Source organism: Alosa alosa, chromosome 12 (genome assembly GCF_017589495.1).
Source record: "Alosa alosa isolate M-15738 ecotype Scorff River chromosome 12, AALO_Geno_1.1, whole genome shotgun sequence".
Classification (NCBI taxonomy): domain Eukaryota; kingdom Metazoa; phylum Chordata; class Actinopteri; order Clupeiformes; family Clupeidae; genus Alosa; species Alosa alosa.
Window position 1 is genome coordinate 26,708,119 of NC_063200.1, and position 16,023 is coordinate 26,724,141.

Consider the following 16,023-nt stretch of genomic DNA (forward strand, 5'->3'; position numbering starts at 1 on the left):
AATGAGTCAACATAAATACACACTACACACACCTGTTTATGGAGGTGACAGATCCACTCTGCAAACTGTCTGGCGTTGGGGATGGTGGCAGAGAGGAAGACGTAGTGCACGTTGTCTGGCAGCAGGATGATCGTCTCCTCCCATACCACTCCACGCTCTGCAGCAAACACATGCAAACTCAGCAACGCTTCAAACAGCTAAAAAAGCTACTGTCTCTCCACAACAGTTAAAACATTTATTTTATTTATGTATGGATCAGAGATAAAGTGACCTACCGGAGTCCCTCATGTAGTGGATCTCATCAAACACGACCCAGGCCACCTCTCGCATCACCTCTGAACCTCTGTACAGCATACTCCGCAAAATCTGAAAGAGCATCATCAATCAACTCAAAGAAAATGTACAACTACACGGGACAACACATCTACAACGCCACCTACCCCTTTCTAAAGCCTAATGCCAGTTTTCCACTGAATGGTTCCTGCTCAACTCGATTCAACTACTTGTTTATTTTCATTTTCCATTAGAAAAAAAACTGGTACCACTTGGAACTATTTTTGGCATCACCTCTGTCAAGGTTCCAAGCAAGCTGAGGCGAACACCAAAAGATGGGTCTACAGGTATAAACAAGTTAAGACTTAAGACATTTTAATACCACTTCACCAAAAGATACTCTTTGTAAACACAGATGTCTGTTAAATAAAATGACAATAATCAGTTTAAACTTCTTTTGAATGACAGATTTTGGGATCATAGGGCACACAAGCCCCACGGTCTAAAATTAAATTCTATATGGGACCAAACAAAGTTTTGACAACAATGGAATTACTAATATACAATATAATTGCAATAGTTGGAAATGCTTATGAGACAACAGGCCAGTGCCACTCTTCTGGGATGTTTTCCAAGTAAACAGGCAAATGATGTCTGTTCAAAATTGAACTGAATGTAGCCAATACCAGTTTTATGGGTAAAATGACAATAATCAGTTTAAACTTTTTTTCAAGAAGAATTTCTACCTTTTGAGTTATATTCAAATCTGACTATACGGTCAATGCTGACAGTGACTTTGGGATCAGAATCAGGGCACATAGCCCATAGCTTTGCTTTACCGTTATCGATTGGTTTCAGTTTGTCATGCATTAAATGAACGCTCATACCACAAGCGTACCACATAATTGTATGACTATATTTGACGACACCAAATTAGCATATTTCTTCTTAATTGAAGAAACTTTTGTTTTCTATTTCTGTCGGTCCGCAGTTCCTTGATCAATTGCGCAATAAAATAAACAGACGAGTGACAGAAGAAAAAAAAAAAAAAATATCGGACTACTAGAATAATCTGGCGGCCCAAAGAATATTGCTAGTGGGCCAGTTTTGGCCCGCGGGCCGCCTGTTGCAACCCATGCCATAGACAATCATGATGAAATCGTGACACTATAGTCTTACCTCAGTAGTCATAACCAGGCAGGAGGCCGTGGGGTTGATGGTGACATCTCCTGTCATCAGTCCCACGTCCTGGAACTCTTCGTACATCTCCCTGTACTTCTGATTACTCAAGGCTTTGATGGGGCTGGTGAAGATCACTCTCTGCTTTTCCCTCAGGGCCAGGGCAATGGCATATCTTATTAAGAAAGAAAAATACAGGCATGGGTGACAAGTCCTATACACTTTAGCTTAAGGTATTATGTACATTCACCACCTAGAAGGCTTGCAAAACGTATGGCATGCTTCAGCAATCTTTTTTTCAGCAACAATAACAAACCATCTCTTTACACTACCAGTCTCAATAACATACAGCATATCATCGCTGTCCGATAAAAAAAAAAAACAATGCATCTCCACTTCTGATGATTTTGACTTTTTACTACAAATAGAATGTTCAGTCTCCACGCCTACAGTTAGCTTTGCGTACGTAAATGATCAAAGAAAATATGTTTAATCACATCATCTATTTAACACTCATGAATTGTTCATAGTAACTTTGCTTAACTGCAGAAGCATGCAAAGCCTGCTACCAAAGTTTCCTGAAGTTACGGACTTCGAACAACGCAATTTGGAGAGCTACGACGTTGTTTGAAACCTCTGCAATGCTAAATAAACGTTTGGTTAAAAAAAGGAGGCATGCAGCGTTTTCTTTACTCCAGATACAATAACTTCAAGAATGGAGATGTTTTTTCGGAGGCATGAGATGTGGGAGTAGCCTGGTTAGCAGGCAGGCCAACGTGGGAGAGAAGAAGAGTGCAGGGACACTAAACTAGGCAAAGGTAGGATGAAGTGCAGTTCAGAAAGTAATTGGAAGATCCTTTCATATTTTATACCAAGACATATCAGCAAGATACATTCAACATCAGGAAAATCTATGTGCATACATAGGCTAGCAAGAACGTAATGCAATTTGGCCATTCTAAACGATATACAAAACATGTATTTCCACCATAGCTTGTACAAAAATGGCCATTTAAACTTAAATTTGGTAAAATGGGAATAATACTATCACACAAGCAAGTGAATGACTGTATGAAAAGTAATGGTTTTGGACATATGTATTATTCATGAGACACAGCATCAATATAGACTTTTTTACTCAAGGTCTAAATTAGGTCAATTTGTCTCCTACTCACTCTGCACACACTGTTTTTCCAGCAGATGTGTGGGCTGACACTAGAACAGACTGGTTGTTGTCAATGCACAGAATGGCTTCTCTCTGGAAGGGGTCCAGTATGAATGGGTACTCCTGATGGACAGAAGAGGGTAAGAGGTTGACTAGGGAATTAGGACCTTTGGGTATATAAACAGGGCTTCACCTGGGTGTAAATTTTTCATTCTTTACAGTGCAAGATGCATTCAAAGAATGAACATGTTTGGATTAATGCTGCTGGGATCTTAGCCTGACATCATTAATAACAAGTTATGTACAAATAGGAAAATATTGTCAATTGAAACACAGGTGGCTTGATATTGTACTTGCAAACATGGCTGTAATCAGAAGAAAACCATACATTGTATCCATAGTGTGGCACTCAACAACTCACATAATAGTATTATCACACATCATATAAATGTGCACAATACACTGAGGTAATACTTCAAATGTCCCGATTTGTTAGCAATAAGAGGGAGAACTAGATGGACCTACTTTTGCCGCTTTCCCAACTCGAGGTTTCAACTGTTTGTAGTCTTCATTTGCTGGTAGAGCGACCTGTAATGTGGGAAAATGGATGTTTTGTTGCGTCTCAAATGAAAACAGGGGATAATGAAGTGTATGTTCGCATGAAGGTTTGAGCAAAAAATACCATTTCCAGCTCTAGACTCTCCAGCCCTTACCTCATGTGTACAGCCTTCAACGGTCTCCACTGGTTCCACTTTTACCTGAGGCATGAGGTCTGCGAGGCTACACAGATCAGATCAAAACAAACATTAGCAGCTGAATGGGGCTCCTTTGCACTGCTGAACAAATGCACATCAGGGGTGTGGAAGAAAAAGGAGATAATTACTTGATTTCTTCTGGCGATACGGTTTCGAGCTTCGCCTTCTTCCCAAAGACAACTTCATCTGTGCCATCATTGTCAGCTTCTCGTTTACTCTTGGTAATAGAGGGCGACTCTTTCTTTCCTTTTCCATGTTTACCAGCAGTTTTTCTGTTATTGAGATAAATATAGGGAATGGCAGGAGATATAGTGGTTAAAGTTTTAATGGTCACAAAATGTATGTCAATTTAACTAGCTAGTTAGCAAGCTAACTGGCTGTTCAAATCTCACGTTAGCTTGCTAACGTGGGACACAGTGTAAATCCATTATAGCTAGCATTACAGCTAACGTTAGCTACTGCTGGATGGCTCCCACAGCTGAAGCATGACACCGAAACATCACCAATTTACTCAAATACAGAACAAATAACAATAAATTCATATATATCTTACGAAAACCAAATACGTAATTGTACATACCCAGCCGGTGGCGTTGGTTTAGCTTTAGAAGAACTAGTTTGCTCGTCATCAAACACGCTGAACAAATCGTCTCCAAAGGCATCCGCCATGTTTACACAGCGAGGCAAGCGGACACGATTTTCATAATTCTTTTTCCGGTTAATCATTTCCGCTACGGCAACACCAAAAGTTCATTTACAGATGCCAACCCTATGATGCCAACATATGTGCAGATAACGCAGACATTAGCCCCACATCCACTACCTTGATTTGCTTGTGTATGAGGCAGCCAAAACAGTATTGGCTAAAGTTGTCTGACAGGGTAGTTTGTCATCGCACGTGGTAGTTTCATTTCAATGTGTTCCATCGGATTTTTCATTGATAAAGTTATCTGGACCTAGCTCTACATCTCACGAAGTTAGCGTGTTAGCTGACAAGCTAACAAGCTTGGACCGTCAACTTCTGTTGGCATTTTGACAGCAAACATGGATGTTCCACGTTTTGTATCTAGAAGTCGACATTTTTTGCTTTGAATTGCAGAATTGCTGAGTGTCCACGTTCCTATTGTGTGTGTTGTTTTGGCAAGCGAAATCGCTGAAATATGGGTGGGAAGAAGAAGAAGTCGGCTGGTCCTCCAGTAGTCCCCTCAGCTGCTGCAGTGAATAAAGTCCCTTCTGCAACTAATGGAGCAGCTGATCCATCTGCGGGAAAGAAATCTTCCAAAACGAACATAAAACCTGCTTCAAACGAGAGCAAACCTAAAGGTAAACCACTTCTCCGCTGACGTTTTTTGACAATTTATCCAGCAAGTCATCGTGTGGTATAGGCAACTGACTTACTGGCTGTCATGTATGGGGAGATACATTTGACATTTCACATCTCCTTGAACTTCTTTACAGCACCAAAGACATATTGCCTCTCAAGTCCCCAAGTTGACAGTGGAGTAGCATCTGACAAGTCCATTCTCAAAGTAAGGTCATCTATGCATTGTTGCTTGTGTTCTGTGGCATTGTGGCTTTTGTATTGCCTCCATTCATTAACACTTGCTTAACTTTATGTAATGTTCTTTCCTACTGCTGCAAAGGTTGTCATCCAACCAGACCTGGAAAAAAAAGTTATCAAACTGATCAATGACTATAGGCAGGAGTATGGGGACAGAGGTCCAATATCTGGACGAATCACCACCAAGAAACTTCTGGTGAGTGAATTTGACCTCTGCTTACAGGGTTTACTTGCTTTCTTTTGTGTGTGTGTGTGTGTGTGTGTGTGTGTGTGTGTGTGTGTGTGTGTGTGAGTGAACTTAAGTGTAAACCATTTTACAATTCTGTTCCTAGGATTTGTATACAGCCCTACAGAGGTTCCATTTTAAGACAGAACATATTGAGGAGGCCATGAAGAGCAGTATGCTTTATGGAGGGGATCTTCATTCAGCACTCGACTGGTTGTGTCTTAACCTTAAAGATGGTAAAGTACAAACGACATATTGGTGTAAATGTTTGTATGTCCTGTTATGTCCAATTCTTTCACATCAGACATAATTTCTTTCCCTTGTTGTAATCATTCTTTCTACCTCTTCTTTCCTCTCTCTCTCTCCTTCTCTTTTTCTTGCACACACAACCAGAGGAGCTCCCTGAAGGCTTTAGTCAGAGGATGCACGAAGAGAACAATAAATCCAAGCCTAAATTCCAGCCCCCCAAAGAGGACAATAAGCCCCAAGCTCCCAAAACTGAGGCCAACAAAGAAGTTCAACAACAGAAAAATACAGTAGGTGCCCTCGTCAAACAAATCACACAAAGGTACATTACCCCATGTGTAAGGGATTTACACTTTCCGTAAAGATACTGAAAACCTCCTATCCACCATTGTTGTTTTTCATGTTGCTAGGCTCCAGCTAAAGATAGCAAAGCAGATTTGAAGGAGTGGATCCTGAGGTACGCCGAGCAGTCAAGCGAAGAGAGTGAAGAAGAGGAGGAGGCGGGCGGTCCTGTACGCAACCCTGAGCTGGACGAGAAGTTTGATCCCGTAAGGCTCGTTGTGATGGTTCTCTTCAGTTGAAGTTACCATCTCCACTTCTAATTTGACCTTAATGTATGTCATTGTGATTGGCAGAATGACCGGTACCTGGTGCTTACCGCACAGTTGTATGACGCAAAAGAAATGGCTGCCGCAGCCAAGGCCAAGAAGGATAAAACCGGACAAAGGACTGCCCAAGACAGAATCAGGGTCATCCAGCAAGGTTTGTAATGAACGTGGATCATATGTGGGTTTTCTTTATGGATGTAATGTACATCACATACTCTCTTCCATGCATATATTGATGGTCTGTAGATCATCTGTAGATTTGATGATGTAGGGGCCTACATTGTAGGCTAATGCTTAAGCAATATAATGTTAGCTGTTGCCATGTGCTACTTAACAGAAATGAAGCCTCTGGAAGCTCACCCCATGTTCAACCCAGCTATTAAAGTGGTGGACACACCCAAGGAGGATAAGAAGAAGCCTGCTCCTGTAACAGAAGGGAAGGAGGACATCAACTTTAACCTTTTTGAGCAAGCTGAAAAGCAAGCTGAAAAGCCACCTGCCACCGAGAAAAGTGAGCTTAAGCTGATTAGATAAATGTGTTTGGAGACTACTGGTCAAGCTGGACAATTTATATAATGAATTTATATAATGTAAAGTCACTGAACTGAGGTCTCAATGCCCAGATGATGCCAATGTCGAACCCAAGAGACTGCTACTATTTGTTGTGAATTAAATCTGAGTCCAATATGTTGTTAGTATTCAGGCCATAACAAATTACATTAACAGCAACCTTGTTTATTAGTGTTGCACAGTTGTACAGCTGTTCTGATTTGTTCTTTATTTTTCACAGAGGTGAAGAAGAATGAGCCAAAAGATATCCGCAACTTTGACTACACAGCACGTAGCTGGACTGGAAAGTCTCCAAAACAGTTCTTGATTGACTGGGTTCGGAAAAATCTTCCCAAGAGTCCGCCACCAACCTTTGAGAAAGTTCAAGCAGGCAGATATTGGAAATGCCGGTATGTACTGTCATCATTTTGTCAAGCCTGCTTTGTTAGTGTTATTGTAAAATATGACCAACAATTTTATTTATCAGCATATTACATATACCCATTGGGATGCAGTGATTAAACTCGTTTGGAAGATAAATCCTCTGTTAACATAAACCTTTCATTCCTCTGTTTTAACAGTGTGCGTGTAAGGAGACCTGATGATGTGCTGGAGGTCTGTACTTCTATCCTGACGGAGGACAGCATGCAAGCTCAACACCTGGGTGCCACACAGGCCCTCTATAATCTGATCAAAGGACAGGTAAGTTGCCCAAATCTCCTAGCAATATTATGTAAGGGATAATGTAAAGTCTGCCGGTCAGTATTAGAAAATAAGTCCTGACCGGGCAAGCAGGACCCGATGCAGTCTATGCTCCATAAAAATAGTCCATAAATATGAGGTATGGCAGAGTTCTTAGTTATTGTGCCTGTGTGGAGAGCTACAACATAATGGACCTCATCCACTCCTATTTTATTTTCATTTTATGTATTTTATATTTTATATACAGTATCTCCTCATTTTATATTTTTCCATGTTCTCAGCCAGTGCACCAGCTACTGCCGCCCACCTACCGCGACGTGTGGCTGGAGTGGCGGGACAGCGAGCAGCAGCAGGAGGAGGAGAGCCGCACGGCGGCCAACAAGCCTCGTGACCAGTTCATCGCCCGCCTGCTGACCCGCCTCAAGCAGCAACAGCAGAACAGCCAGCCCTCCCCACCGACCAGCCCAGAGCAGCCCGCCGACGTTGGCTCCGCCGACGAGCCCGAGGACACCTGGGAAAGCCTGGCCGGCGAGGACGCCGACGGAGATGCTCCCGGCAGGGAAGCGGCGACGAGCAAGGACGCGGAGGAGGACCAGGCCGGCCGGGCTCTCCTGCAGCGTCTGCGCGCCTCGCCGCTGGCCCAGAGGCTGCTGGGAGACCGCGAGCAGCTGCCGGTGTTCCGGGAGCGCGAGCGGCTACTGGAGGCGGTGCGCCGGCACCGCGTGCTGGTGGTGGCCGGCGAGACGGGCAGCGGGAAGAGCACGCAGGTGCCCCAGTTCATCCTGGAGGAGGCGCTGCTGGGACAGGGAGGGGGCAGGCGCTGTAACGTGGTGGTGACGCAGCCTCGCAGGATCTCGGCCATGAGCCTGGCCAGCCGCGTCAACCAGGAGCTGGGCAGCGACGACAGCCCGGGGGCGGGTGAGCAGGCTGATGTTCATGTTTGGGATGGGATTTGGGAATCCTCGATTTCTGCTCCATTTCAACCCTCACCCTAGCAACATCCTGGATACCGTCACCTAGTAACATCCTGGATACCATTCTTACTGTATTGTGCATGTTGCTAGGATGGTATCACAATGAAATTCATTATGTTATCCCATCACAAATGGGTGATTCCAAAGAAAATTTAGGGGGGAAATGTAGCTGGAGCATTGATCTTCATTTTCAATGTTACTGATAAGTACCATGCTAGAACTTTCTTGCTCCCGCTATCTATCCACCTTTTGGTTCTTTAACGTTGCTGTCTTAGTCTATCCTTGAGTCTTCCATCCTTGTGTTTCCTTCTATTCTTTTAAATATTTTCATTCATGTTCTAACCACATTACATAGAATCAAACTATGTTCTGTTTTGTATGACCATGTTTTGTTCTTGTTTGGGTTTTAAACTGAGGATCTTTGTTTCCAGACATCGATCTGTGGCTATCAGATCCGGATGGAGAACCGCTCCGGAGACTCCACCCGCCTGCTGTACTGCACCACTGGCGTTCTGCTGCGTAAGCTCCAGCAGGACCGCCTCCTCAACTCCATCACGCACATCATTGTGGACGAGGTCAGGGCCAGTCACCAAATCTTCATGGTCAACCTATAGTTAGTCATCATTAGTCACAGCATTGATGGTATCATGTTCTAGAATAATGAATTATTCTTCTAGATAGATAGATAGATAGATAGATAGATAGATAGATAGATAGAAACTTTATTGATCCCCAGGGTAAATTCAAGCTACTATGATGAGGATAATGGAAAATAAAAAAATCCATACTCCCAAATGATACATTCTTTTGTTATTGACCTGAATGTACACTGGTTGACACTTTATACCACTGTCTGCTACATATTTTTGTCAACGTGTGTCAGTTGCAGACTTTTCATGCCCCCCCCCCCCTCCTCTTTATCTCTCCACCACTGCAGGTCCATGAGCGAAGTGTCCAGTCGGACTTCCTGCTGACCATTCTGAAAGACCTGGTGCTGAAGCGCTCCGACCTGCGGCTCATCCTGATGAGTGCCACGGTGGACTGCGATAAGTTTGCCAGCTACTTCAACCGCTGCCCCATCATCACCATCCCCGGCAGGACCTTCCCTGTCGAGGCAAGCCCAGCCCTGAGGGCCAGGACACACACACACACACATGAATCCTGACGATAAACAATGTTTTTTTTGTCTGGGGACATACCTCAATGATGGCGCCTCAGAGCAAAATTACATGTCTCATGTTTGTTCACTGACATCGTTCAATTGACAGTATAATACACTGTCTGAAAGTACTCTTTATTCAGATAAGAGTCTAAGATATCTTACTCATAGTTCTTTTCAAAACAATCCCCTGCAGACATTGTTTATTTGCCTGAGTGACTGGTCCATTATTCATGATGTCAACACTCTGAGTGGGGCCTCTCTCCGTATTGTGCTGTTGTTGTGTCCAGGTGTTTCACCTGGAGGATATTGTGGAGGAGACGGGCTACGTTCTGGAGCAGGACTCGGACTACTGCCAGAGGTTCCTGGAGGACGAGGATGAAGTCAGTGTCAGTGTCACGCAGAAAGGAGGAAAGGTCTTCCAGCACCAGGTTTGTCTCCCATTGTGTGTCCTTTGTCTCCCAGCCCACCACAGCGGGTCTCACTCCCATGACGCAACATATCCTCTGCTGAAGTGAAATGGATACTCTTCCATCTGTCCATCGAGACTGGATCTGTGAGACAGGCCTGTATGTGCTCTGCTGTTCTCAGGAGGTGATTCCGAAGGACTCTGGTTCTGGCTGGACTCTAGGCCCTGACCTGGACCACTTCAGTAACCGCACCCGCCATGCCCTGCAATACATGAACCCCTACAAGATCAATATGGACCTGATTATGGACCTTCTGGCCTACCTGGGTGAGAAATGGCAACAGATCATTGTCAGGCTGCTGTTGAGCATTCTCTTGATCATGGGGTCTAAGTAGAATTCGTTTGAAATCAAAACGTTACCATTGCATGCTTTTGGTCATTATATTTTAGCGCTTGTAGTGAGAGTTTATCAGCCTGTGAAGAAAGCAGTGTATGTTATTTAGGTTTTCTCATTTAAAAAATCTCTGCTGTAGCAGGTTAGTGCAAAATAGCATGCATTATGAAATACAGGATGTAGCTTGACAAAACTGTTTTTAAGCTCAGTCTACATTATGAATTACTCTGCAGACAAGGCTCCTCAGTTTACAGAGGTGGACGGCGCCATCCTAGTGTTCTTGCCGGGTCTCGCTCACATCCAGCAGCTGTATGATCTTCTGTCCTCGGACAAGCGCTTCCGTGCCAAAGACAGGTCATTTTTTGTCTTACGCTATACAGACACACATTCATCAAAATATAAACTGTGCTCTCTCTAACTATTATTATACCTACAGGAACTTCAATGACATCCCATTCTAAATCCAATAATTGGTCTCCTGTTTGTAGCTATAACAGCTTCCACTCATCTGGGATGGCTTTCCCCAAGATTTTGTAGGCTCTGTAGGAACTGTTGCCCTTTCATTCAGTCACTGATGTTGGGCAAGAAGGCCTGGTTTACACTGTCTGTTCTAGTGCATCCCAAAGGTGTTTAATGGTGTAGAGAACCCATGGTTTGTTCTTCCGTACCAAAATCATGTTTGGACCTACAGTAGCTTTGTGCACTGTGTGCATCACTGTGTAGGCGTGTTTTGTCCATATAGTGAATAGTGTCAGCTCTGACATCCTGTTGTTTGTAGTTGTGAACAGCATCACCTTTTTTGCGTGACCGTGTGAAGTTGTATATATCTGGGTCTGATGTGTTTCACTGCCTCATGACATTATTCCACAGGTATAGGCTGGTAGCCCTGCACTCCACACTGTCCTCTAAGGATCAAGCAGCAGCATTTACAATTCCCCCTTCTGGAGTGAGGAAGGTACTGCAGCTTGTTTCGTATTAGTGCTATTGTTCATCTGGTTTTGGTGTGACATGTTTAACAACACCTTTTTTGGACAGATTGTTCTGTCTACAAACATTGCTGAGACAGGAGTCACAATTCCAGATGTAGTGTTTGTGGTTGACACTGGCAAAACAAAGGAGAACAAGTAAGATCAACTTTTTTTATTATTATTTAAGTTGGGAATGTAAACTTCAGTTCCTATTTTGTTTACCAAATAGGACAAACAAATCAAACATTTCACAAACAAACTAATCTCTTCATTCTCCAGATACCATGAGAGCAGCCAGATGAGTTCTCTCGTGGAGACCTTTGTGAGCAAGGCCAGCGCCCTCCAGAGACAAGGAAGGGCAGGACGTGTTCGCAAGGGCTTCTGTTTCCGCCTATATACCAAATACAGGTTTGAGACACCTGTTTACAATCACTATAGCTAAAAGACACCACCCACCAACCAGTAACTCTTTGTCTGATGTAATAGTGTTCCATACTACTAACTGTTATTATTACTGGTGTATACCTCTGTTGTGATGTTGGTTTGCTCTCAATCTCAGATTCAATGGCTTTCTGGAATATTCCATTCCTGAGATACTGAGGGTGCCTCTGGAAGAGCTGTGTCTTCATATCATGGTAATGTTTCTGTAACTTGTGAAATGATGTAAAACAAACAGTAATAGTAAATCAAGTTATCCAGAGATGGATAGATATATAGTATTGTCCGCTTGTTTGTAGTTACAGTCTTTACAGAGCCTCACATACCTACACACACTTCACACACACTTCACACACTTCACATTGACACCTTCACGCAACCACACATTTCCGGGGGCCTAATGCACGTACTAAAATATGCACACTTCCCTCCTTAACCTCGCAGAAGTGTGAGTATGGGTCACCCGAGGACTTCCTGTCTCGTGCCCTGGACGCTCCTCAGCAGCAGTCTGTGTGTAACGCTGTGAGCCTCCTGAGAAAGATCGGTGCCTGCCACCCGGAGCAGCACATGCTGACCCCTCTGGGTCACCACCTCGCTGCCCTGCCCGTCAACGTCAAGATTGGCAAGATGCTCATCTTCGGCGCCATCTTGGGCTGCCTCGAACCCATTGTGAGTTCCAGTATATATTCCAATATTCCAATATGTAACATTATTTTCTCTGTAACTTTTTGGGAGCTTTATTTACTGATTTAGGTATTTGTTTTGGATGACCGTACTTTGCCAAGCACAGTGAACAAAAAAATATTATTTTTCTACCCTCCAGGCAACAATAGCAGCAGCAATAACCGAGAAGTCACCATTTGCTACTCCCATGGGAAGAAAGGAGGAGGCTAACCTGGCTAAAGCGACACTAGCAGTTGCTAACTCTGATCACCTCACCATGTACAAGGCATACCTGGGGTATGCAGTCGTGTAAATATTTTGTCAGAAGCAAAGTTAGTAGTAATTCATGATAAGTAAGTTCCAGTGAGAAACGATTACTGAAGATAAACATACCGGAAATTAGCCTATTTATCCATGTAGGTTATGAGATATTTTCCCATAATCTAAGGAAACAACAAGGCTGGATACTGTCAGATTCCATTGCCAAAAATCAAGTGGTTTTGAAATGTATTCAGCATTCAAGAGTCTTTAGTTACAAAATAGTTACCAAAGAGATTTACTGAAACATTTGTCACATTACTTCTTCAGTAGTTACCAAGTAGAGCACACAGTGAACTTAATTGTATTTGTTTTTTATCAGATAAGACTGAATTTGGAGTGTTCCACCAAAATGGAACATAGAATTTAATTGATTGATGTGCATAATTTTGTGTTGATAAAGAAAGATACAATCCTTACTCTGAACTGGCCATGGTAAGAAAACAGAATAGAAACAGAGAAATAAACAAACTTGTAGAATTGCACAGCTTTTTATGAGTACAGCTTTGTGAATTCTCATTTGAGCTTTGATACTTTTTGTTTTTTTGTTTTTTATGTCTAATGTCATTTTTTGGTCATGGATTTTTTCTCTCAGATGGAAAAATGCATGCAGTGAAGGAACCCGAGCTGGCATGGCGTATTGCAGAAAACACTTCCTGAACCACACTGCCCTCATCACCATTGAGGTATTTCTCATGATCCAGAAGAAATGTGCTGTATTATTGAAAGTTTCCACTGAAGAGCCTGAGTAAAAGGGTCAAAGAGTTTACAAGAACAAAGTGTAACATGAGCTCAAAGGGCCAGATTGCCCTACATGGATTAAGCCTAGTCATAGACTAAAAGCTTGTTTCAGTGGAAATCTCCATTGTAGTTCTCCACGTAGGGGAAACCGGCCTTGAGTTTCACAAGCATTTGGCCAGCATTTGTCCATCAGTAGCTATCCGCCATATGTGACCCTTCTCCCTCCCCATCCATCCCTTTAGGACGTGAAACAGGAGCTGACGCGAATGGTGGAGCAGGCCGGGTTCTCTCGGTCCTCTAAGTCTCGCGGCGGGCGTCCCCAGGACAAATCCGAGGGGCCTCTGTCCAGGAAAGAAGTCTCGCTCCTGAACGCCGTGCTGACCGCAGGCCTGTACGACAGCGTGGGCCGCATCCTCTACACGCCCTCTGTGGACGTGGAGGATCGCGTGGCCTGCTCGGCCGAGACGCCGCAGGGGAAGGCTCTGGTCCACCCCTCCTCCGTCAACCGCAACCTGCAGACCCACGGCTGGCTGCTCTACCAGGAGAAAGTGGGTTGCTGTCATATATATATTCAGATTTTACATTTTCTTTTAGCAATTAAGATTTCGTTTTTGTCTAAATAAATGAGTACACTTAAAATATACCACAGCATCTTCCTTCACTAATAAGTCATCTTACTTTAAAGTTTACATTTATTAATTTAACAGCCTTTATCCACAGTAATTTACAATGTTTACAACAATAGTTTCCAACATGGGTATAGATTTTACCAGTACACTAACTAAAAAATAATGATGGAATGCAATTGCATTTTATGTGCACTATGTAGGATAATAAATGCCGTACTTTCTTCTTCTTTTAGTGTAAATTACAGAATGCCATTATCTGTTTCCTTGTTTGTTCCTTATAAGTTATGTCAGCATTCAATATGCTGGATCAGAGTACAGGAAGTGTTTCTGCCTGTTGACTTGACTTACAGTAGAGTAAAAAGGTCTTTGTTCTTTGGTGTTATTTTCAGGTCAAGTACTCAAAGGTGTTTCTGCGAGACACCACCCTCATCTCTCCCTTTCCCATGCTGCTCTTTGGTGGTGACATCACCGTTCAGCATCGCGAGAGGCTTATCTCGGTGGATAGCTGGATACACTTTCAGGTTTGTGAATCATTTTCATGCCATTCAAACAGTTTGAACTCTGTCAAACTCTGACCTAAGACTATAGTTTAAATAGTTCTGCTCCATGCAGTATTGCCATATGCATACTGCCATATGATCTGTACTTTTCTTTTGTTCTTTTCCCAACCCACTCACATGCCACCCCTCTGCACTTTTAGTGGTGCTTAACTGTATGTCAGGTTGATTGAAAATGGTGTATTGTTAGATTCCCAATTACTTTTCCTTACCTACAATTTTGTTCTATGTTATTTAACCTCATTTAAAACTGAATTGAACGAATGAATGTAGAAGTTAATGTTGTGCCTACAAGCTGCCAGATCTAACTAAGTGGTTATTTGTGGCTGTTGCAGTGTGAATGCATTAAAGCAACACCAAAGAGTTTTTTGTACCTTAAAATAATGTTTCCAGAATTGTTTCAGTGGTTCATCAACTCGTAACTAGGGTGAACGGCACTTCTAAATTCGCTTCGCGGCCCTCTATCGGCTATAACCACACTATGTAAGTTTGCTAGATTGCGGATCTGTAGTTCGATGGAATGAGACATAAGAAACTACAAATTTGACTTGCTTCTGATCTCGCAATGCATCATACTTTCATAAAATCGTAACATACTCTACCTTGTCTGTGGACATTGTTATTTGCAAAGCCAGTGCTGGATAAATAGAGGAAAAGGCCTTTGGTGTAGCTTTAATGGAGGTGTTTGGTTGGTGAGGTTGGTGATTTTACATAGTCAGTTTACATTTCCTGTGAACCATTTCACAGGCCCCAGTGAGAATCGGAGTTATCTTCAAACACTTGCGCTGTCTAATAGACTCCCTCTTGGAGAAGAAACTGCAAAACCCCAAGATGAACCTGGAAGGTACTCCAATGCACCATGGCACCTTTTGTTTGTTATTTGTCCTTTACGTCACATTCCTTACATTTAATTTGCTTTTTGGACTCGTAAGGGCTGTGGTGGGCAGACAATACACACAATAGCTTAAATCAAAGCTATTATTGTCAGCTGTGTGTATTGTCTGCCTGGTTGCAACCTAAATTTGTGAGATTACAGTGTGATTAGGCTAGGCATGTGGGACATGTATTTTAAAAAATAGATTAAAATAAAATATGTGAGTTTATCTCTAATGCCTGTAATGCATAGATATGCTTTGCTCTTTCCCCAGATGAGAAGACCATACACATTATTACAGAGCTGATAAAGAGCGAAAACATGATCTGAATGTGATCCAAGACGAGATCTCACCAGATCTTTACTGATCTCCCAGGGGCTATGAAAGACTGCTCGACTATGGAATGATGACATTTTTGGATTATTTGACATGATGGATTGTTTGACTGTAAGGAGTGACAGATCTCAAGAGGTCTTTGTGGGAAATGACTGTGTCATAATTATCCAGAGAAAGACAAAATGCTGCTAGGCCTTGTCTTCTCATTTGCTCTCTTCTGCTGCCAAATGGGAATAAAATAATTTTAACAATTCAGCAGTGTGTTTTTAGAATGTCATGGAATTTAGACAAAGGATTG

At 42.8% G+C, this 16,023-nt stretch overlaps 2 protein-coding genes across 2 annotated transcripts in view; one reads left to right on the top strand and one right to left on the bottom strand.

Moving 5' to 3' along the window:
- The window catches only part of mtrex (Mtr4 exosome RNA helicase), a 38,521-nt gene extending 34,467 nt beyond the window's left edge, over window positions 1-4,054 (bottom strand). Inside the window, exons 1-8 of the mRNA XM_048259906.1 lie at window positions 3,953-4,054; window positions 3,501-3,644; window positions 3,331-3,397; window positions 3,143-3,205; window positions 2,628-2,740; window positions 1,453-1,627; window positions 276-366; window positions 33-157 (exon numbers count right to left, since the gene is read on the bottom strand). Coding sequence (XP_048115863.1) covers window positions 33-157; window positions 276-366; window positions 1,453-1,627; window positions 2,628-2,740; window positions 3,143-3,205; window positions 3,331-3,397; window positions 3,501-3,644; window positions 3,953-4,041 — 867 coding nt within the window. The 5' untranslated portion in view covers window positions 4,042-4,054. The remainder of the gene's footprint in view (window positions 1-32; window positions 158-275; window positions 367-1,452; window positions 1,628-2,627; window positions 2,741-3,142; window positions 3,206-3,330; window positions 3,398-3,500; window positions 3,645-3,952) is intronic.
- A 93-nt stretch (window positions 4,055-4,147) lies between these two features.
- dhx29 (DEAH (Asp-Glu-Ala-His) box polypeptide 29) lies at window positions 4,148-15,980 on the top strand. The gene is made up of 27 exons (XM_048259645.1): window positions 4,148-4,695; window positions 4,831-4,901; window positions 5,016-5,129; window positions 5,266-5,395; window positions 5,553-5,695; window positions 5,816-5,953; window positions 6,041-6,167; window positions 6,351-6,524; window positions 6,804-6,972; window positions 7,144-7,264; window positions 7,546-8,196; window positions 8,670-8,813; window positions 9,176-9,352; window positions 9,688-9,828; window positions 9,989-10,133; window positions 10,434-10,554; window positions 11,071-11,155; window positions 11,236-11,324; window positions 11,448-11,576; window positions 11,728-11,803; window positions 12,051-12,275; window positions 12,430-12,566; window positions 13,183-13,273; window positions 13,571-13,876; window positions 14,347-14,478; window positions 15,262-15,358; window positions 15,663-15,980. The coding sequence occupies exons 1-27, from the start codon at window positions 4,533-4,535 to the stop codon at window positions 15,716-15,718; spliced, it is 4,152 nt and encodes a 1,383-aa protein (XP_048115602.1). The 5' UTR covers window positions 4,148-4,532; the 3' UTR covers window positions 15,719-15,980.
- The last annotated feature ends 43 nt before the right edge of the window (window positions 15,981-16,023 follow it).